At 39.3% G+C, this 22,688-nt stretch overlaps 1 protein-coding gene across 3 annotated transcripts in view; it reads right to left on the bottom strand.

Annotated features, from left to right (window-relative positions):
* MAP3K4 (mitogen-activated protein kinase kinase kinase 4) overlaps positions 1 to 17,732 on the bottom strand; it is a 62,574-nt gene extending 44,842 nt beyond the window's left edge. For all 3 annotated transcript variants that reach the window (XM_021544132.1, XM_077782074.1, XM_077782075.1), the window contains exons 1-3: positions 17,465 to 17,732; positions 4,287 to 4,474; positions 608 to 1,989 (exon numbers count right to left, since the gene is read on the bottom strand). In XM_021544132.1, the coding sequence (XP_021399807.1) occupies positions 608 to 1,989; positions 4,287 to 4,474; positions 17,465 to 17,538 (1,644 nt within the window). In that variant the 5' untranslated portion in view covers positions 17,539 to 17,732. The remainder of the gene's footprint in view (positions 1 to 607; positions 1,990 to 4,286; positions 4,475 to 17,464) is intronic.
* Between the last annotated feature and the right edge of the window lie 4,956 nt (positions 17,733 to 22,688).

Genomic DNA, 22,688 nt, shown 5'->3' with positions numbered 1-22,688 from the left:
AAGAATATAAAATGACCCAAAGGAAAACAATAAGCTAAAAGCTGGCTAAAGAATGCAACACACTAACATGATTTGTTTTCATAGATTTCAAGGTTAAGTCCATTCATTTATCCCATCTCTCCTCAAGCATAATGTGCCACCACAGTACTTCATTTGTGTAGATGAGAAAAACCACCAAAAAAAAACCCAACAGTGGCATCTTTATAAAGAATGTCTTGCAGAAAAACATCCAGTCTTGAAGACAAGAAATATTATCACCTCCATAGCTAATTTTTCTCACAATTCAACTGTTGGGCCTCATTTTCCACAATTATTTTTCTGACTTTTTGATTTAGACATTAGAAAATATAATGAACAAAGATGTTATCACAAAAATGTCATTTCAATTACAATCAAGAACAGAGAACTAGCTTGGGCTTTACACAAATGCAGTCAAACAACAGATTCATTTCCATGGAAGGAGAACTGGGCTCCTAATAATAATATACACTGTTTTTCAAAAAACAAGAAGTAACCAAAATGTTCGTAAGATCCCAATCCTACATTTTCACTTAGGAACAACACAGCAAGGAGGTGCTCCTGTTATCCATTTATACAAGTAACCTACCTCCAGCTGGTGATCACTCCTTACCAACGCCATACGAGCCCTTTGCAATGAACCATGCATTAGCTTGTGCAGTCTTAAAATTAGTTTCCTCAACCCCATTTGCTTCAGTGCTTTATCAACAAACGGCCTGTAAATAGAGGTCAAACAGTGTTGGCTGCAGCTTCCCTCAGCACTGCACTCTGGAATAACCCAGGAAGCAGAGTCATCCTCAGATTCAAGCCTATCAAGCCTCCTTGAAAAATGGTCCTGAAAGTCAAAGTTTGGCTTATTAGTAAAATTGTTCTTGATGGCTTGTCTAAGTTCATCAACATTCTCCTCAGAGATTTGCTCTTCCCCATCACTCTCCTCTGTGCATGTTCCTGAGGATTCCTTTACTTCTGTTTCCCTATCAATGTCTTCATCATCTGGATCATTGTCCTTAGGCAGTCGAGGAGAAGGAATTTCAAACACTGGCCAGCCAATGTCAGAAAGATTTTTGATGCCCAATACAGTTCCCATAATCCTTAGTTTCTGGTTTAAGTCTTTTGTAATATTTAACCATAGACAGAGTGCCTGCACCCTGTCTTGGAAGTCCTTTGCAGCATACTTTTCGTAGTCCTTTTGAAGAGCCTGCAGAGATGGATAAAGTGCTTCTATGTACTCCAGCAGCTCCATTATTCGCTTTACCTGCTCAAATGAGACCCGCTGGCGATGGAGGTGTTCATGGTAATTTGAGTAACCCAAAGCACTAGTTCCATGTGTTGATTTGCAAACTCCTTCTCCTGAAGTACCATTGAGACTGGCTCCATTTTTTACAGTGGAGAAGTTTCCATAGTCCACTTTGAAGGTGAGGATTTCATTGATGATATCGGGGATAGCTTGACGGGCTGCATAGAGATAGAGGTCTTGGTCATTAATGCTCCGGCCAGCATGCCAAGCTTGCAGCTCCAGCCAGATCAGCTCATTGGATCTGTTCAACCAGACAGAAGAGGTGTTTTCCTGTCCTCTTTGTTCCCTGTCCTTTTTCTTTGAGACTGAGGTAAGTTTTAACAAAAGCCGGAGGGTTTCAAAGAATTTTAACCGGTCTGCCGGGCAATCAGTCCTAGAAGTCTGGCGTGTAGTTCTGGGTATTGGCATGGGCACAGAGACTGGAAGCTTAGCATGGCTACAGACAAGGCTGAGGTAAGGCTTATTGAGATCAACATCTGGAATTGGTTTTTTTGGCAGAGATCCACCAACTGAGTCTAACATAAATGAGCACTGCACATTTTTCTTGTGATCTCGTTCTGTTGTCCTTAGGGCATCTCTGATCTTTTTTCCTTGCTTATAGCTGTGCTCTTCCACATTCTCGATGGTCTTCCCATTGTCTTTATGCAAAGTCTGAGATGGCACACTCATCTTTTCTGTAAGCAAATAAAAAAGAATGTGACTGCAACAACAAGAACAAGCATATTTCAATTCAGTTCCCAACCACTTTTCTAAGGTTGAGCATAAAAATGTTTAATATCAATAAAACAAAATAAGCATGGATAGAGGTAAAATGTAGTCTTATTATTAGAAGTTACCATTGCCAAAGTGGCAGTGGTTACCTAAAACATAACCCACCACCTAAAGTGGAAGAAGTTACTTAAACCAAAGGATTTTTTCTTTTTATCTTGCTTTACCTTTTTTTGCAGAGAGGACCTCAGAAAATTCTCATCTTGAGTATGCCAACGAACATGGTGTGACAGAAATTAAACAACCAAGTACCAGAAGCACAAGTAAGCCAAGCTCCTAATTCCCAAAATTCTTTCAGTTATCTAAATAACTGAAGATCTAAATAATCTTTCCGTTATCTAAATAACTGAAAGATACCTTAAATCTTATTTGTAAACATCTAAAAAGTAATTATAAATTTAATTTTATAATGATTTGTTACATCCAACCAACCTCTGATAGACTTCTGTTACTGAACCATTCAAGCTCAGTAAGAGCAGAGGCATAAACATTCAAGGTCAACGAACTACTCCACAAGGTTTTGGGGTGGCTTTTTTTTTTTCCTCTTCACAGTACAAAATAACTGTTCTGAGATGGCAGACATAGGCAAAGTTAAAAAAACATGAACTTTCCAGAAAAAGATACTTTATACAACAATATCCAATTAATCAGAAAAAAACAACTCAAATATATTTTAAGCTACTCATGATAACAAAGAAAATAATATTATCATACCAGAAGTAAGAACCATTCCCCTCACAAATAGAAAGGCCCTACTCCAAAAACTCAAAATCTATAAGCAGGGATAAACAACACCACCTTGTTTCTCATAAAGGTATCAATCCTCCACATGTGCTCAGAAGCAAAGGCTAACAATGAAAAAAATACATTATATTTCTTTAGTATCACAATGTCTCCATTTAGAATCAAATTATTTTTAAAGCACATAATGAAAAAACAACAACAAAAAAATCACCAAAAGCAAGAAAAGTTTACATCGCCACTATATACAGGGTTAAAATAGAGTTAATGTTGCAACAGAAGAATTTTACTGGCTTTTAAATGTGCCTTTTAGCCAAGTTAAAGAGGCTTAATAATTCTAATGCCTACAGTTAACTGGCAATAGTAACAGGATTCTTCTGTATTTTCATATAAGGAAGAGGTATTTTGGTGAATACTGTCTTTAGTGACGTTATTTGGAGTTTGCACAAAGTGAAAGGGAAGCAAAAGCTTTGGAAAATGCTTGTATTGGCCCTTCTTTTATTATGAACTGCATTCCACAGCCCTTATCAACCAAACAATTTACTATATTCCCTTATTCACCCCAAACAATGCACCTTTTTCTTTCCTAAGTTTTACCTTAAAAATGTTACCCTTGCTATACACTCTAATATTTCCGTGTTTCATGTGAAGCAATTTTAAAAATTGCTTCCAAAGCATTAACTGGCAATAGTCAAGCTGCCATAACTCTGGCAAATAATTGTCTGACACTGTTACTTGTCTAAAATATACGAAACAAACAACAAAACAAACCCACAAAAACCTAGTTGTATTCTGCATGAAAACATTGAACATACAATCTTAAATGGCTTTTTTGCACCCATGCAATTTCAGCAACAACAAAAAAATCACTTTAAGCTAAAAGGTTTTATTATTTGGTACCATTACTTGGCAACATTAGGAAAAAAACATACATCAAGTATCCTTATACTGAAGCATCAGAAGCAAGCAGAACTACCTACACTTTAAGTGCTTCACTGACATCAAAGAGTAAAGAATCATCACTAAAAAATTGTATTTTGCAATAAATAGCCTGTGAAGTGCTTCAGAACATGAAAACTGAGCAGAAAAGCAACTACACCATTACTACAGATCACAGAATCACAGAAAAAAGTGATTAGAAAACACTTCTGAAACTAATGTTTTCCAGCTTTCTTCTCAAAATTGGGTTTATTCCAAAACTAGTTTAGCTTGCTTATGATCTTAACATGTTTTAGAAATCTCCAAAGATAGAGATTCCACAAACCAACAATCCCTCTGGTAAACTTCATTGTTGAAGCACTCTTAATAGCAAAATTTTTCTTCTAATACCTAAGAGCCTTCTCCTGTTGCAGTTCACAACAGCTGCCTCCTATATCTTCAGTATCCAGCTCCACCTCCTGTATAACCCCTCCACCAGGTAACAAGAGGCATTTTTGGAAAAAAACCAAGACACCACACTTACCTTTCAAAGTGGAGCGGCCAGCTGGTCTGCTGACATTATTTTTCTGGTGCTTTGTTGACATACGCTTCATCTGGCGGGGTGTACTAGGGGGAGAAGCGCCATAGAAAGTGTCAGCACTTGCTTCATCTGATAATTCCTCAGGGTCAGATTCAGAGATCTTGGAAGTAGCATCTGATTGGCACTCTTTCCTGCAGAGAACAAGATAAACCATTACATTCAAGATAAAAACATTTTACTTGCAATATCTGTTTAAAAAGCTAATTTATCCATTAATCCCAACCACAGTCAACCTTCTGTATTTTACTGTCACATCCATGTATACTTACCCCAATTTTTTTCATATCCCTAAGGATAAGTTTCCAGTCAAATAAATAATAGGCAACGCATAAAGAGGATGGTATAGGCAACGTCACTAGAAGAACACAATGTAAACATACAGATATATGCATCTCTCTCAAAAAACCTTGCAGCAAGCCTAAACTAAGAGGTGCATGAAACAAACAAAATTCAAACATACAAACGTAACACAAGACATTCAACCTAATCAAGGACAACAGCAGGTCTTCCCTTCCATCCTCCACCCCCTAAATCCCTCATACCACAAAGTCAACTTCAAAAATCACTCTCCCACCCTTCACAAAACTTTTATCTAACATAGGAGACCTGGAAATATTCACAGATTTTAACATCAAGCATATTATTAATATTAAGATCATAAACAAATACTATCATTCCCCAGTGGTGCCATACATAGAATTCTCTTGCTTTAATACATATCAGAGAGAAGAACACACACCATTTTAAAAGAAAGAAAATAAATGGTTTGCCTCTATTCCCTCATTTCTGAAGCAGGTGTGCAAATAACAACTCTACAGAACTCTCAGTAACTCTAGACTTTAGTAAAAGACACTGAGGCAATGAAACAGTCAATCTAAATCAGTGCAAGATAGCATCAGTATCCAATAACTTCCATTTCATTCAAATCACAAATTATATTTTACTTGCTACTATTTTAGGGACAGACAAGGAAAGCTACTCATACTCTAGTGAAATGATTCTGAGTTACTGCAGCAAGAAATATGTCAGAATATTGACAGCTAGTAGAAAAGCAGTAAGGCTAACAAAACAAAAACAAAACACAAATACTGTTCTTTTTTTTGCCCTACAGCTATAAACAGAAATAAATACCTTAGCATGCAGAACAGTTATGTTCTCTACAAAGCCACAGAAACAGTGCATGAAATACTTTTTTCACTTTACTCTTCTCACTCTACTACTTCAACTTTGAGAAGACAGCAAGTCCACCAACTTCTGCAGATAACCTCAACTGGTTGCCCAATAAAAATGACCCAGGTGGCACCGCAGCACCACCTGGAGTCTTGGAAGTGCCCTACAATCTGGTCATAGTGACAACCACACAAAATCACCAATACTTTTAGTCTGGTTTCCTTGCCTTGGGACATCATACTTCTACTATATCTTCACAATCTGATGTAACCAACCCCCACTGTTTAAAAAAAAAGTCTTACAATTGTTCCTACAGATTTTGTGAAAATAGGTGGATGAGTAGGAGAAACAGATCTTGTAAGCACAGAGCTGGGAAAGTGGAATTCAAGTTTACATTTTTCTGGACACCAGAAGAGCTTTATTTCTGAGACTGGTTGCAAACAGCTCTACTGCAAAAAACACTTCAGGCAGAGAAACACCCCTCTGATCTTGCCAAAGACAAATCAACCACAAGAGACTAAACCACATAAAACAGAAGTCATTAGTTCCAGTGCTTATGGAGCCATTTATTTTTTCAGTGATCTCACTGGCCTGGCAAGGCACAGAGTGGGGTGCTGATGCTCTTGCAGAGGCTGGCAGAACAGATCCTGCAAGCACTCACGTTAGGTCTCCAAGGCAGCTTTAAACTAGGACAAGTTACCTCATTAGGAAAGATCAGTGAAAGCACTATTTTCCTTCTGTTTATAAGTAAGCAACCTCTTCAAAGAACTTAATGATCAAACCTCTCCACCAAGCCATATTAAGTGATCTTTAAAGAACGTTAGATTATTTTGGTCACTGTTGCTGGAGGCATTTGAAAGATCTGTAGATGTGGCCCTTACAAGACATGGTTTATTGGTGGACTTGAATATGTTACTGTACAGTCAGACTCATTCTTAAAGGTCTTTTTCAATCTAAATGATTTTGTAATTCTACCTTGCTTGTTTCTTCCTATATCTGATGACAGGCCATGAGTGCCTGAAGTATCTAAACTACCCTCCAGCCTCACACCTGAATTACATACGTACCTATACAGCAGCATCCAGTATTACTAACTTAACATTCAACTATTTCTGCTGGGCAATTTAGTAAGATTCTCTTTGATAAGAAGCACAGCAGACATCACAAAACATGCAGCACTTGAAATCATATCACAAAGTAAGCAATCATGCTCTCATTCATAACAACAAATGCAGTCTCATTAGCAGCTGGTGAGATGATCTTACCAAAGCTGGCTGGTCTGCTTAGAGAGAGAAAGGTACAGGTTGCAAAGCAAGTTTCAAAAATCCAGCATATTCTGTTTAGGGTTTGTGTGCAAATCCTATACCTCAACTCAGACCTCAAATCAGCATCAATTACAACACGGAATCAGTTACCAGTGCAAGCCTTATGGTAAAACAATGTACTAAATATTCAGGGTCTGCACTAAAGCAGCTACATTAGCTTTAACATGCTAGGATCTATCTTCCTAATCCAGACAACAGCAGACATGCATGATCTGCAGTAGCAACACTGTAGTATTAAAATCAGTTATGACTTTTACAGATTACTGACACAGCATTTGCAATGTTTGTGTGTTATTTACTGTCATGAACAAACCATAGACTAATTAAACCTCCCAATCTCTAAAATGCAATGCTGGCAAACCTAAATCAGATTATAGTGTTGGTTATTAGACAGAATTGTTGGTTCCTAAATACTCTTGCAACTAGTGTTGAGAAACATTAATCAAGACTAATTTCTTCTTTGCTACCAAGATATGCAGGTTTTCTCCCCCACAGCCAGTGAGAACCATCCAAATCTTAATTAGGCTTACACACAAAAAGTGAAAGCTAGAAATGTGACAAATGCAGCTACTATTTGCCAATAGCAGCCTAAGCCAAATTCCTTATAGGAAAACTAGAAGAGCGTAATTTTCATACTCTATTTACAGGTTCCCAGCCTCAATTTTAATGAGAAAAATGCTTCTTGGAAAATAAGAAAGACTGTAGCCAGGATGCATAAATCACAAATATTGGGAAAGCTTTAAGAGCAGTATGGTAATAACAACAACCAAAGCAAAACACCTTGACAGCTCTGAAATGCACCAAAAAAACTCAACAAACCAAGAATGTTTCCAGAGAGTAACTACTATATGTTACAAAAGGGTGCATTTCAACCAGAAGCTGAAAAGAAAGAATACATAATTTCTTTAATTTGCACTTCTAGGTGACAGCAGGATTTTTTTTTTAACTAAGTAAAAGTGATGGCAATGTATCTACAACTCCAGTTCAGTCATGAAAATCAAGATAATATTTCTAGATTTTCAAAGGCCTGCAAACAAAAATAGAAGAGGGGACAGAAATCAAATTTCAATGAAATTTGAAGCAGCAGGGCAGGAAGCAAAAAGTCTGGTAACCACCAGTACTGATAAAGGCCACAACCTTTGGAAAAATACATTCATTTATCATTAAAAAAAAAAAAAAAAAAAAAAAAAAACCACCACTGAGGATCACATGGAAACATTACAATTAATTAAGTTAAAGTGACACTGAGGAATACGATTTTTAACCAGTACAAAATGTTGCAGTTTCCTGAAGCATTATGCAAACTTGCAAAGTTTGTAACATTCATTAATAAGACATTATCCTAAAAACTGTGACAGCTATATGGAGGAAACATCTTTTTACTCTTCCCTTCTATCAGCTACCCTTGCCATAAGCAGGAGTTCAAATACATTAGGCACTTAGATCATTAGCTCAGGTTCAGCCATTGCTCATCATCCCACAGGCAGGTTAGAAGCTTGTTGGGGACCAGAGCAGTACAGGTCACTTGACTGGACTACAAGCACATGGCAGTAAGTTTGAGTTAAGCAGTTGCCACACAGGAGCCAGGATCATCACCCACCACAATGGGGCTGTTTGGAAGCTGTGCACTCCAGACACTGCTGATGTAAGCAGCTTCCTGCAGTTTCAAAGACATCACACTATGCAGGAATCAGGAAGGCTCTTTCTCAACACTTCTTACTTACTTACCCTGACACTTTTGTATTAAAGAACTGCAATATCTGTACAGGGTCCAGCACCAAATCACCAAGTACCAGCTCTTGACATTCAGTGGCTTTATTTTAAAAGCAAAGTGTCTGTTTTTCAAATATATACTCCTTAACTCAGATTCAGCTCAATAATTAATGGAGGAAGACAAAGCTGCATTAGTCTGTTCTTAGTAATGCACATTCCCAGTTAGCAAAAGCAGCAGAAAACACAGGCACTACACACTGCCAAACATATCCTGTTAAAGTTAAGGTAGCTCTCCCTAAAGGTAGTTGCAACCAGTCTATTTCAAACAGTATTCTGACAAGAACTGTCACCACCCAACAGTTGCTAGTAATGCAAAAAGCAAACAGAATTTTTAGGTACCCACCTTTGCACCTGTTAAAACAAAAAAACCATAAAGTACTCAGTTGATGCTGCTAAACACCACACACAACAAAACTGGACGCTGCAGTTTCTTTGGGGCAGTACTAGGTTTCATTTTGTTGCAGAAGAGAATGTAATGGTAGTCCTGAACCAACAGCACAAGGAAGGAACTTCACTAAACAATCAGTAGCACGCTGGGTATCAAAGACTGAGGTTTAGACAACCTAATCAGGAAACAAGATAGAAAAACCTGAAGTTCTGCTACAGTACTGGACAGTTATCTGGTGTAAACACATAGTGTTACGTTCCAATGTTAAGAAAGCATCATGCACCCCTATATTTTAACCACTTTTTAAATATTATGTTCTGTGGGAAGCTGTAAGTTTTAAATAAATGGACATGATTCTGAAAGGTTGCTGAACCAAAAGCAGAAGCAACTAAAAATCCAGCTTTGGATAAGGTATTTTCAAAGATCTGCTACACATGTGAATACAAAAATGAAGTGTTTGATGCTACTGCATTTACTATAAACTGCCCTAAGTGCAGCAAAAGGAAGTCTTCAGTAGAAGGCAAGGAAATGATCTTGTTGGGTTTTTTTTTAATTACATTTATTACAGCACAGCAGGAATTTGCACACAGTATATACAAATGAAGCTTTTTTTTTTATATATGCACCCTGTTTAAGTCTGGCACAGCACTTATGTGAAGGAAATTTCAATTTCAAATTAGAAGATACAGTACCAGCATAAAAATTTCAGTTTAAATAAATATTTGAATTCAAATTCAGCTGTACATAGCTACAATTTTTTTCTCCCAGAGGAATCAGGGGATGGCAGGATATGTGATCATTTATCTCTGCAGCCTAGGAATGAACAACCAGCCTACTGTGGGGAAAAAGCTGATATATGGACGGGAGTAAAGGAGAGCAAAGAATTTATTCATAACAGATAGTAATTTTACCATTTACTCCTGACACAAAATGCAAAAAAGCACTTGCATCTTTCATCTAGTATGTCTACATATACAAATCCTATAGAATCTAAGTTTGCATTAAAACAGCTTACAGCAGACTGTAAGAGCACAAAAAATGAAGTAATATTCAAAAACAAATTATCAAGTATGAAATGTAATGCTGTTCACACAACTTTTTACAGTGAAGGCTCTCAGAAACGACCAACACTAAAGTCACAGTAAGATGACACAGTAAGAAGGCGAACCTGCTCCAGTGCACCTTTTGCTTCCCAGGTTGCACATCCCTGCCCCTTATGCCATTCCTTCTGCACAGAAGGCAAGATCATATGAACTCAATTACCAACCTGACAGTGAAAAAACCCATTGGTTTTCTGGTGCACCATTTACCTGTCAAATCAATACCCACAAGCGAAAACCCCACAGCCACGCAACAGCCAAGCTCCTCCATTACATCCTTCCTGAGCCTGGCATTCTCTTGTAGAGACACCAGGGTAAAGAAGGCAACCTGCTGAGTACTAAGTGAAATCATGTCCTCAGACACTCTCTTCTGGCTGTACATGAAGCAATTTTACAGGACTGTCTGTCCCTTCTGCTTTCCAGACACTTTGTCAGAAGTCACCAGCACCCACGATGCACAGGCGTAACGTAAAGTACCAACCCTGCCTCTTCACTGGTGCTGACAAAAAAAAATCCAGCTTAACTGGAATGTCTTTGTTAGTAGGATTTTTCCAACTTCAGCCACTTTAATTTTGATTAGGCAGCTAAATGTACTTAATGTCACACTAGCAAGTTTCATGTGGCAGACACTCCTAGTTGATGGAGGGCAAGCGAGGGATGTTAGGAGATGAGAACAGTAATTTTTAGCTAAGTCAGCCAAAAAACTAATGCAGATTTTTACTTGCAGCAACAATAAAAGCAAAATACTTGGGCAGGAAAATGTTTCAGGTGATACTGGTGTAACCATCAAGAACTGATTGATTACATAATTCCAGTAGCTTTCTTATAAATTAACCTATGAACAAGGGATTGTGAACAGGAATAAACATAGAAACACTAAAACTTCATTAGTGAATTGTCAGTATGTAACAGAAGTCCTTGAAAAGCCCTGCTATGTTCACAATTTACACCTTGCTTCTCTTTGACAAATAAGCTTTAGCAGGGCTGCAAAAATGTGGACACTCAAGGCTGCTATGAAACCCATGCCTCCCACTGCAAACTACAGGTTTACACTACAACAACCCTGCCCACAGTTAAGAACCAAGTACAATAAATTCCACATCAACTGAGGAAGCAATATAAAGCAAGTATTTCTGCTGCAACACAGTGGTTTGGAGTCAGACTTCACTGTGAGAAAACCACCACTATTTCTCCAGAAACCAAGGACAAAATAAAAGTCATTACTTGGGAAAAGACTAATGTACGGCTTTGAGCTAAACAGCTAAACTGTAATTGATTCTCAGCAACAATTTTTCCTCCTTGGTAACTCACAATTAAGCTGTTTAATTAGAATGGAAGGACCCAGCAAGTGTGAACACACTTCTAGAGTAGACCTCAAGCACATGTCTGACTGGGTATCACAAATGTCCTTAGAGCACAAATGTACCTACTATCAAATTTAACTGAAAAATTTTAACATAATTTTCTCCTTCTCAAGATCTGGACACCAGAGTCAGTTCTGCAAATTACTACTACTTTGGCACTTTTCCCAAAATGCTCCTATATTCCTGTGCAGAAGCTTCTAAATGTGCTTACTGTATTTACAAACAAAAAAGACAATGTCACAGAAAAATATAACAAAAGTTATTGAAAGAGTGGTAAGGCATTGAAGCACATTTTGGCTGATTAGAACAAGATGGTAAACCTCAAAAGAAGAAACTGGCAAACATTAATTCAAGAATAAATTAAGCAGAATGCAAAGTAGTACTCATCTTTTTATAGCAAGTAGTGATAAGCACTACTGAGACATATTTAAATGATATCAGGAAGTAATTTTTCTTCTGCAAGTTATACCAACCAGAAATAAGTATAAAACATTAATAAAATAGAGCTCTTATAAAAGTTTTGGCAGATCTTCATGTTCTCATCTCAGAAAAAAAATACTCAGAACTTTCTGTTCTTTTTTACTAACAAATTTGAAAACAGAGAAAGCTTAACTAATTTTTTCACCTTGGATTATTATAAGTTTTCATACAAATCTGAACCATGAATTTACAGTATTTACAGAATCTACAGTATTTACAGTAAATTCATTTCTGAGCTTGCTCCAAATAGATTATTTTATTAAAACTATGCCATATTTTATTTCAAAAGAAAAAAAAAAAAAAAGCCTATTTAATTCTACCCTTGCTCTATAATGTGCAATAAAGTGTGAAAGTGTTGATGAGTTTGTTAGGTTTCCACATCCACGTTTAAGCCTGCCCAGTGAGGCTGCAAGTGAATCAAAGGTTAGAACTGTAGAAACAGGAGCTCAGAGATCTTTACCCAGCCCAGTTAGTATCCAACTCTCTTCACTTAACAACTAAAGTTAAAATATTCATTGATTCTAGACTCCATGGTTCTCCATTAGTACTACTTCAACTTCAACTATATCCTAGCTCATATTTGGGAATTTGAACTGGTTTTTTTTCAAGGAAGAATATCTGAAATATGCTTTCCTCACTAATGATGTTTGAGCACTACATAGTACAGTATCAATCCAAAGGGTAAGTGCTGCAATGATTAAGCTCTTGGCACCTGCACAGATCAGATCCCAAGGTCTCAAGCCACACACCAATACAGTAAAGAAGACTTAATTAAGAACTACTGATGAAAAATCTGTACTAACACACCTGCATGGATTTTCTGGAAAACTTAAGCTACACCAAGAAAAGTTACATACTACTGGGAAAAGAGTTGCTAGGTTCAACTATAAATATATCATATATAAAAGTGATAAAATGGGAAATGCACAGACCTGTGATAAAAAATAAAACAAACTTTAACAGCCATTCCTTCCCCACTCTCCCACACACACTCTACCCTTCTGGCAGAAAGTTCCATTCCCAGTTAAGAAAAAACTAACAACTGGTTATGATCCCAAAGTTTCAGTTCATCATTTAGACAAAGTCAAAGCCTACAAGAACCCTGAAGGTGAAGCATTAAAAGTTAAATACGTCTTCAATGGAAGCTGCTGTCTGAGCATGGCATGCTGGACTTCTTTTCTGTGACATTTGGAAAATCCATGTAATGCAATGGGACTTCAGTCCTCTGCACTATTTGGAGCATCCCAAAAGCTCAGCGGTAACACCCACAGAGAGTTCGATGGAGAGAGTGAAGCCAAGTAATCGAGGCATGTGTAACTGTGGCCTTGTTATCACTTACTGAATGGATATTCTACAGCCAAAATGCCAAAACCTTTACAAATACTGCTCTTAGAAAAAGCAACAGCAAGTAAACCAGCAGCACAAGTAAGCCGAGGGCATAATAAACCATATATTCACACCACATTAAAAAGCAACACATGGTACTCAGTACCACTGAATATCAGCAGGACACAGACAGAACAGAACTAATTTCCTCCTTCTACCCTAAGACTGAAGGAGACATTCATCAGCACAATAGTTACAGCCTATCTTGTCTGGCTCCAGAATAAACCTGATAGGGTTTCATGATAAATTAATGTGACTTTACATACAGCATTCTTGGACTGGACACAAGTGAACATTTGACAATTCAGTAAGACTCAAATTCAGATGTTAAAAGATTTTCATTTGGCTTTATGTTTCCAGTAAGCCAAGAGTGAGCATGGGACTCCTGTCAACTCTTCAAATAAATAAGCTTCTAAGTTATTTTTTAAAATTCAAAAATTATTTAGTCAATAAATTACAGACTAAATGTAGCATCAATGCAGTTAACATCTCTGAGAGAAGAATAAAACTGAAGGAAAGTAACAGTTTTGTGAACATAAACGTTGTAGACAACAGCAAATCCAACCACACAACTGAAGAAATGAGCTGAGATTCCTGAGCTGACAGAGGTCAACACACTATTGACTAGCAGTTGGTACTATGAAAAATTGTCTTCTAAATGTATTTTAGCTGCAGTTTAAAATAATGGTGTGTATGCAATTTAAGAAATGTGGTTGTCATGGAAGTCAAATCTTTATAAGCCTCTAAAAATCCCAATTAGCTCCCTGAAGTAAGAATTACTGCATATCTCTTATGCTTTCCTTTAAATTCAGTAGATTTGTTTTCATCACAGCACAGTTTGCATTCCACAAAGGTCAATATCACTAGCTTACATAATAGCAAAACCAACCTTGACAGAGACAGCACTAATTAACAGACATAAAAACAACCCAAGCAGCCACACAACACAGACTAATCCTTACTGCTACCAATGCCAAAGACATCTCAACGAGCACTTCATGTGTGTTTGTGCGTAGGTGGAGCAATCAGTCATTCATTCCAGTCTTGCACATGTAAACAAGAAAATGCAATACATGTAGAATAGAGATTACATCTCACTTCATTTAAATGCATGAGAGAAAAAAAAACTATGGCAAAGCTCTATATACTTAAATCATTTTTCCCACTGAAGCTATGATCTTAATAAAATAAGCTCCTTCACTGCTCATATACTATCAGCCATACAGATAGTCTGGCAAGCAGGAAAATATGTTGAGCACAATTCATGACATAACCTCAGGCTTTCCCCAAACCACAGATGCTGCAGACTGACAGCCCCAATTCATTGTCATCCTAGAGACAACAAATCTGGCAGAGAGACTACTGACAAGCTCTCCAGCAAGGAGGAAGCCTCCACATAATTCACAATTCTGTCCCACCTTATTCACAGCCTTGATCCTTCCTTCACCCCTTGCACTGGATGTGTGCTAGGAGAAAAGAGGGCTACAAGCAATCAAAGCACAAGTCAGGGTAGCCCTATGTCTCTTCATGCCTTTGCAGTGCCCCCAAACAAAGGACAGAGTCCCAACAAAGGACATGCTTAAGGCCTCATTTTTCTCTACGGTGGATTTTGTGCCAGAAAATTCTTGGGAAAGCCTAAAATTGGGCTTGAGAAATATAAAGCCTATGGGAAATGGTCAAGAAACACTAAACACATCCGTTTTAATTGGCATTCTAAATTATCTAAGTGGAAACATTTTAGCTTGAAAACTTTCCACTTGTTTTAAGGATTGATACTTAAACGTGAATTCTTCACTAAATCTTTCAGTAGTATCTTTTCACTTATCCATAACCACTGCATGCTATCCAGGGTCAAAGTGCAATTCTACCTCAAAATCAACATTTGTTCATAGCTTCCCTGAGCATTTTTCAGTTTAGAGCTGTCTCCCCTCTCTCCCCCCACCAAAGTGTGTTTCAAGAATGAAAATAAGACCTGGGAAAAACACAGTGTTTTTGGAGAGGGATTCATAATCAAAAGCTTTTGACTAAGGACTGTGTAATTAAATATATATATATATATATATATTTTATGTTTGCCTTCAGTTACAAAATTTACCATTGCATTTATATTCTAACAAGAGACAGACTCCTCACACAAAGACAAGCAGATTTCTCACATCAGGCAGTCTCAGAACAACAAATCAGTAAGTTTTGTTTATTAAACAAATGTAGGTGTATTGCTAATTCAGAATGACTGAATACTTCTCCACCAGAACTAAAGTTAACTTAAAGAGAATGCATTATAGCAATGCACTTTAGTAGCAGCCAGAACTCTTTATCATAAGAACACATTCATAGTCTACAAACAGGATTAAAAGTGATCTGCCATCAAATGGACTTCAAACGCCCAAGGCTGTGCAAAATAAACTGATTTCAACAAGATTCTGACCTCACAGCCCCAAGAATAAACAACTAATGATGGCTCCAAAATTTGAACCAAAAGAAAATCAGATATTTTACTTGTATTACATTTAAGTTAAAGCAAGTGCTGCATAAAGCCAGAGAAGCAGGTGTGAACTTGGGACACAAAGTACACGCAGAAGTGAATCACAGTGGATGGAGTACATGCATTACCCTACACAAATTAAGACTACCTAATTGTTCTGAGACATCCCCTTCCCACCTACCAGCTCACTCTGAAATAGCTAATTCAATTTTCATTTGCTGGGTAAAGTTGTCACCACATTATCCACACCCACATCCGACTCATATAAACTGTCCTGTAATAAGCAGAATCCAGCAGAGGTCAGAAATGGCCCTGCACAGGAAATGCCTGGGTGTTTTCCATTCAGGCTCTGAAGATTACTCTTCTGCATGAAGACAGCTCAGGTGTAGTGTCGTGCTGTTATACAAACTTTATTTTAAATCATTTTCTGCTTAACCTGCAGTATTAGTATTTGAAGAGTCCTTTAAAAAGGAACTTAGAACCTTACTAATTCCGTTGCCCTATAGCATTTATATTTCATAATATTTCTGTTAAATCTTACTAATTTTATATATATTCCGATTTTGGCATGACAGAAAAACAAATCGTTAGTGCACATTCATGAAAACTCAAAGGCACTGTTCAACCCCATAGCCTTGACCCACACAGGAGCACATCACCACTTCCCTTTTATTCCATCAGTACAGAACAACAGTTCACAATACTCAAGAACTATCTCAGCAACACCACAGCAGATATTTTGCACAGCACACCTGGAACACAATGCACCCGACTACTACATTACAGTATTAATTGATCACACAAGCGTTTTAAAAAGGTTTCCTGAATGCCTCCTAGCGAGAAGTGAAGTGCATCAACAGGATGTTATTTAAAAATGAGAAATAATTGCCACGGAATTAATAACTTGGACTTATGCAATACTTCTGCAGCCAGCTGGAAAAACTGAACCATAAAGTAATTTGCATCCCCATCTCTCAGCCGAGCACAGATGGAGACTCGCAAAAAGCCAATTGTAGAGGAGGTGACAGCAGTTGCAGAAAGCTTTGAGGCATCACAACACTTCTTTGTGAACGCTTTTTGTTTTTTGTGATTTTTTTTAACCCTATGTTCTTACAACTATCGATTGCAACGTTGCCAGCAGCGATACTCCATGACCCTGCTGTTTCACGGGCACGCCAAAGAGAACCCGATCTTAAGCACGGCTGCCATAAACACGAGACAGCCTCGCAGGAGGGCAGCGCTTTTATCGCTGCAGCTCACAAGTCAAGGAGCACAGGTCACGCTCCGTCCGCCTCCCGCGGGCTCCAGCTGCTGCTCCCGCTCCGCTCCGCAGCCTCCGGGAGCCGGGCGGGCACTGCCCCTACACACCGCTTGCACTACTGCGAGGCTGGGGGAGAAGGAAACTATTTGCTTTTAATTGCAAAGCGTCCACAAAACACTGCCTTACCCACCGCAACCACTAGAGATTTCTTATCGAAGCACCGTCTCGCTCCGTGGCGCTCCGCAGAAGCGCTGAAGCAGCAGCAGCCTCGGGTTCAGCAGCGCGGAGGGGCCGGGAGGCACAGCGTGCACCCCGGCCCCGGCGCTCGCAGCCCCGCCCGGCATCGCTCCCTGCACGGAGCCGGCGCTGAGGCAGCACTGGGTACTGACCTCCCCGGCGGCGGCGGCGGCGGCTCCTCCATGGCGGCGGCGGCGGCGCAAACCAGCTCGGCGGCGTCTCTCATGCATGCACCGGGGCCGGCATGGCGGCGGGCCCCAGTGCGCGGTGCGGGGGCGCAGCGCGGAGCAGGAGCAGCAGGAGGAGGGCAGCGGGTCCCTAGCCGGCTGCAGGAGTGCGGCCGCGCAGAGCCGCCCGCGCGGCCGCCATCTTGGGAACAGCCTCCGAGGGCAGCGGCGCCGGCAGCATCGCTACGGCGCGCCAGGAGGGACCGGCCGCACCAGAGGCGCCCGCTCCGCCGCGGCCGGACGAGGGGCGGCTCCCGGTGCGGGCTTCGCCGCTCGCCGCGGGGTCGGGACAGGCTGTGGGACAGCGGCGCTTCCCTCCGCACCGTGCGAATTACATCTCCGCGCTCCCCGCGAGGGGCCGCGTCTATCCCGAGGCGGGGCGGCGGTGGGGGCGCGGCGGGCGCTGCCGTCCCCTCCGTGCCCCGGCGACGGAGCTGCCGGGCGCTGCCTACGGCCGCTCACTGCGGGTGCCGCCGTCCCTGCCGCTGCTCGCTCCCACAGCGCCGGCACACAGCGAGAGAGGAAAAGTCTCACTGCGGAGGGGAAGGTGGTTTCCTGCAGCAGGTGCTGCTGCCTGCAGCCCTGCCGGCCCGAAGCCCAGCGCCTGCGGGGGCTGCAGCGGCCGCGCCCGGCTCCAAGGAGGGGAGGACGTGAAAGACCCTTTAGTGCCCCTTTGGGGTATGCATGGAAGAATAACCTTCTATCTTTTAGACTCTGCTGCTGACAGAGTAACTTGTTTGAATCTATGATCCTGGACTTTTTAAACCCTCCAGCAGCACTGGTTATCAGCCCCGGACAGAGAACTAGAGCCACATTATGCGGCTGGAAATACAGCGAGGAAAATGTGACTTCCTGAACTTAAGGTTGGCTGGAATATCAATATCAATATTAATTCCCGTCAAAGGCAGAAAAGTGCCACGGGTCGTTTAATTGTTAGGGTCGGTGAGAGGGAGTGTCCTCCTGTGTGTTACAGCACTGGAAGCACAGCAACAAACCTTGGGTCAGTAATGTGTACACAAAGCACACGCCTTACTTCTGATGGGTGACATTTGAGCTTGGACTAGAATCAGTTCTAGATTCTCCATTTTTGCACCAGTTTCTTCATTAGCTCAAGAAATTTGCACCTTTCTAGTCTGATACCAAAATTCAGCTGTAAAGTCACTGTTCATTAAATAAAGTTGTCCACCTCTCTGTTGAAGTTTAGGAAACAAATTCAACAGTCCTTTTGAAATAAAAGAAATTTTTTTTAAGCTGAAATGCAGGGTATACTTCTACTGTATCTACTATTTATCATCTTAATGAATTCACGCTTTAAAATCCAGGACCAGATAAATGTCATTATACAGGAAGCCACTTAGACTTTTCCATATGTCAAGAAAGATACCCAAATCACCATGACCCTGATGATCATGATATTGAAACATCAAGACATTCAAGATTTATGTCAAGAATTATTAGTTAACATTCTTCATGTAATGGAAAAACGCAGTATTTATCATGTCGAAGATTTTTGCTTGAGTACTTGAGCCCAAAACCATAAAGCAGTTCCAATGTCAGATGCACACAATACAGTCCCACTAGTCTGTCATGGTGAACAAAACCTAGAAACCATAGCTGAAGGACAAAAATTCTAAAGTGCTAAGCTAATAAATTAGTTGTCATCTCCATAAAAAGCATGTATTATCTAAGGTAAAGCTGCTTACTTCACAGTATGCATGTGTTTTTAGTATGATCACAAATAAAAAAAGCCAATGTTACAGTTTGAATTTGAACATTCTTTTCAGTTAGGGACCATTGTCTCACACCATCTCTGCAGCTGTTTGCAGAGCAAAGATGTATTTAGCAATCGTGGCAAAACATTTCAGCTTCTTTGCTTTTTCTATTAAAACAAGCAATACAGTGGTCTCTTAGAAGCACAGAGTTTTCATTAAATCTGATACTGCATTTTGCCATAGATGTGTTGTTGTGGAGGCGGTGCCATCCCAAGGTCCCCTTGGCAAAGGGAGGAATGGGGACTAACCACTGCCACTACTTTCTGTAAATATTAAGATAATTTACTGGAGTAAACTGTGGTTCACTGCAGCCTCTCAAACAAGGTGGTCCAGAAAACTCTTCCCTGTACACATTTTCCCCTTCCCCTTTAGGACAACCCAGCATATTGCATTTCGTCACATTCTTGTGGTATATCACAGAAAATATCATAGAACTACAGATACTGGCCAAGAAAAGCAAGGCTGTAAATTTGATACAGAGATGCTTTTTTAACTGCAATTGACCATGGTGAGCAACATAGCTCCTGGCATAAAGGAGAACATTGTAAGAGAAGAAGTTTATAAATGGCTTTATAGAGAACTTGGGAAGAAATTAAGAGATGCAGGAATATTTGGAGGTGATGGTACAGGAAGAACATCAGATGATATAAGAGCCTATATAGGAATATATTCGGCAAAGAAAAAATTTCAAGGCAACACAGAGGTCTTAAAAATTGATATGCAAAAAATTTTTAATTATTTTTTACTTCTTTTAAGGAATATCATCGTATTTCAGACTCCCTGACTACCAGTTTCTGAGTCTAAACAATCAATATTTCAAAGGTGCATGGAAATTGATAAATGAAATTGTTCTCTCTGGTCCTACTACTGGAACAGAAGAAGTCACAAGGTTAAAATACACATCACAATAAGTAGCACCTGTCTGTAATAAAATTGAGTTAAAATATTAGGAATTTATTTTATTGTCTGATGTGGCAAAATCATGACTCCAAAATTCCAGTTTAAAAAAACAAACCAGGAAATAAGTAACTGTCAAAATAGACAAGTTTATTTCAGTTTAACTTCTGTCTTCAGAAGTTTTAGAATTAATTTTCTTCTTTTTCTTCAGGAAACATCTGGCTTTATAATTTAGCAGGTGCTGCAATTGCTTAGGAATTACTTTTTATTCTAGCAACATGCCTTTTATTACAGTAGCAATCCTAGAATTTGCAATAGAAATTTGACATGGCAATAGCATCCTAATAACAAAAATATATCTTTAAAATAGCATTTTCAAATTTCTACTGCAAGTACCCTTGAAATTTCTGTCGATTTCTGGGGCATATATGCTGTTGTTCCTTCCTCCTCAAGTCATCACAGATATCAGACACAGTTGTACATGCAGCTGTGCTTTTGCCATCTGACATTTCTCCAGGTATTTTCTCTATACAAAATATCCTAATCTAGACAAAGAAATATTTGGTCCATTTAAGTAAATAAATACATTATAAGAATATATTTGAAAATTTTTCTTCTGGTACCTGTCACAAGGCCAAACTTCAAAACATTTTTTTCACACTATGAATATTGCACAGAATAAGGCACAACTTGGTTTTGGGTTTTCTTAAGTCATGTAAATGAAATCTCAGTAAATGAAATCTAATAATCAGATTTTTCTTCACTGTGTGAACTACATGCAAAAAAATTTCAAATTCTTAACAAACCCAGCTTTGTACAATTAGTTTTTCCTTCAAATAAGTTATTTATTTTAATTCTAATAAAATCTATTTTAAAGTAAAAGCAGAGGTAATCAGACATTAGAAAATAGTCTGCTAGGTATAGTTAGTCTAGATTTAGTAAAATGTGCTGAAGACGGAATATTCATTTTTTCTTGGTCATAGGTTAGAAATGCTCTTCTGCAATGCATTGAAGAGTAAAACATGAACAATACATGCATTTAATATCTAGAACACATCCTGACACCATTTCTTATGTAGACATTGCAACTAGCATCTCCACAGTCCAAATAAAATACCAAGATGTATTTCTACCTGGGCATATGCAGATTCCTCCATATACAGTTTCGTTCTTCTCACAGAAGATCAGGTTGGGGGTGGCATTGAAAGAAACAGAACCCAGTTTTCAGTGTTATCTAACCTGAGCATTGCTGCAATTGATTTGAAGTGTGAAGCTGAAAGAAATTAAGGAGTCCCACTGTATATAGGCCTGTTCAATCACCCGTTACTGCTGTGATTCATTCACTTGGGAAGCTGGCACGATAGCTGCCAAAGCTTGTTCAGCAGCATGGTTTGACACCCGTGCTATAATAGGAGCTGGCTAACTTGATGGAGGTGGAATATTTCTGTCTGAGCACTGTCATCTCACAGGCTGCATGTCGGATTGCACAGGGCTCAATACCATTAATTCGCCACTATTAGAGGAGTATTTGTTAGTAAGAGTAGCATGAGGTCAGAGACATTCCTGTGATTATTGTTTTATCACTGCAAATGGGCATCACATTATTTTTTTTAGGTACATCTTGTCCTAAAAAGCAACTCTATGTAGCACTGCCTCTGCATTATTAAAACAGCATGACCCAAATGAGACAAGTACAAAATCCAGTTGTGCTTAAAGCTGTATGCTTTTACTGTCTGGCCCAAAGCTGGTCTTTGGGCTCAGTGTCTATAAAGCTGGGCATAGCTAAACCCACTGTCTGCTCTTCAAAGATACCAAGGCACTAGACTTAGAAATTATCTGAAACTGAAAATGTTGACACATGTATAGCAGTGTGGCTACAGCAGTTTACATCTTCCCAATAACTGATTTTGACCTGTGAAAATCAGCTGCACTGAATTCAATGCTACTTGAACTTGCTTATCAACAACAGACTAAGCTTGCTAGGTTCCTGCTAAATCATATTTTAATTCTTTCCCCAGGCATATAATAGACATACTCAGTGAGAAGCCATGGGGCATTTATAAACACGACCAAATGCTTGTCTGCATTGGTGTTCACTGCATTAATTTCATGTTCAAAGAAGCTCCAGTGAAGAGCTGGGGCCAATTCTTTGCAACCCTACTTGTAGGCTCAGAGCATATCTATTTATCTTCTGTGTGTGCCTGACAGTGCAATCCAATGCACTGTTGCACACAACTCTTTCAACGTTTTCAAGCATCTTGCAAGTTTGACTAGTTACTTATACCAAAATGTATAAAGTGATGCTTCTTCTTTCCATCATCCCAGAAAGCACCAAAAAAAGTTCCAAACTATATTTTTTTTAAATTATCTGGTTGTGCAGCTGAGATTTGCCTTTTAGTAGCTGTGTTATCCCAGCAGAAAGCAGCTGTGAGATTTGTATCAAACTTCCCTGTCTGGGAAGGCTGGAGCTGCCCATGTCT

This window comes from Lonchura striata, chromosome 3, assembly GCF_046129695.1.
Source record: "Lonchura striata isolate bLonStr1 chromosome 3, bLonStr1.mat, whole genome shotgun sequence".
NCBI classification, from domain to species: Eukaryota; Metazoa; Chordata; class Aves; order Passeriformes; family Estrildidae; genus Lonchura; species Lonchura striata.
This window is presented reverse-complemented; position numbering and strand designations above follow the sequence as displayed.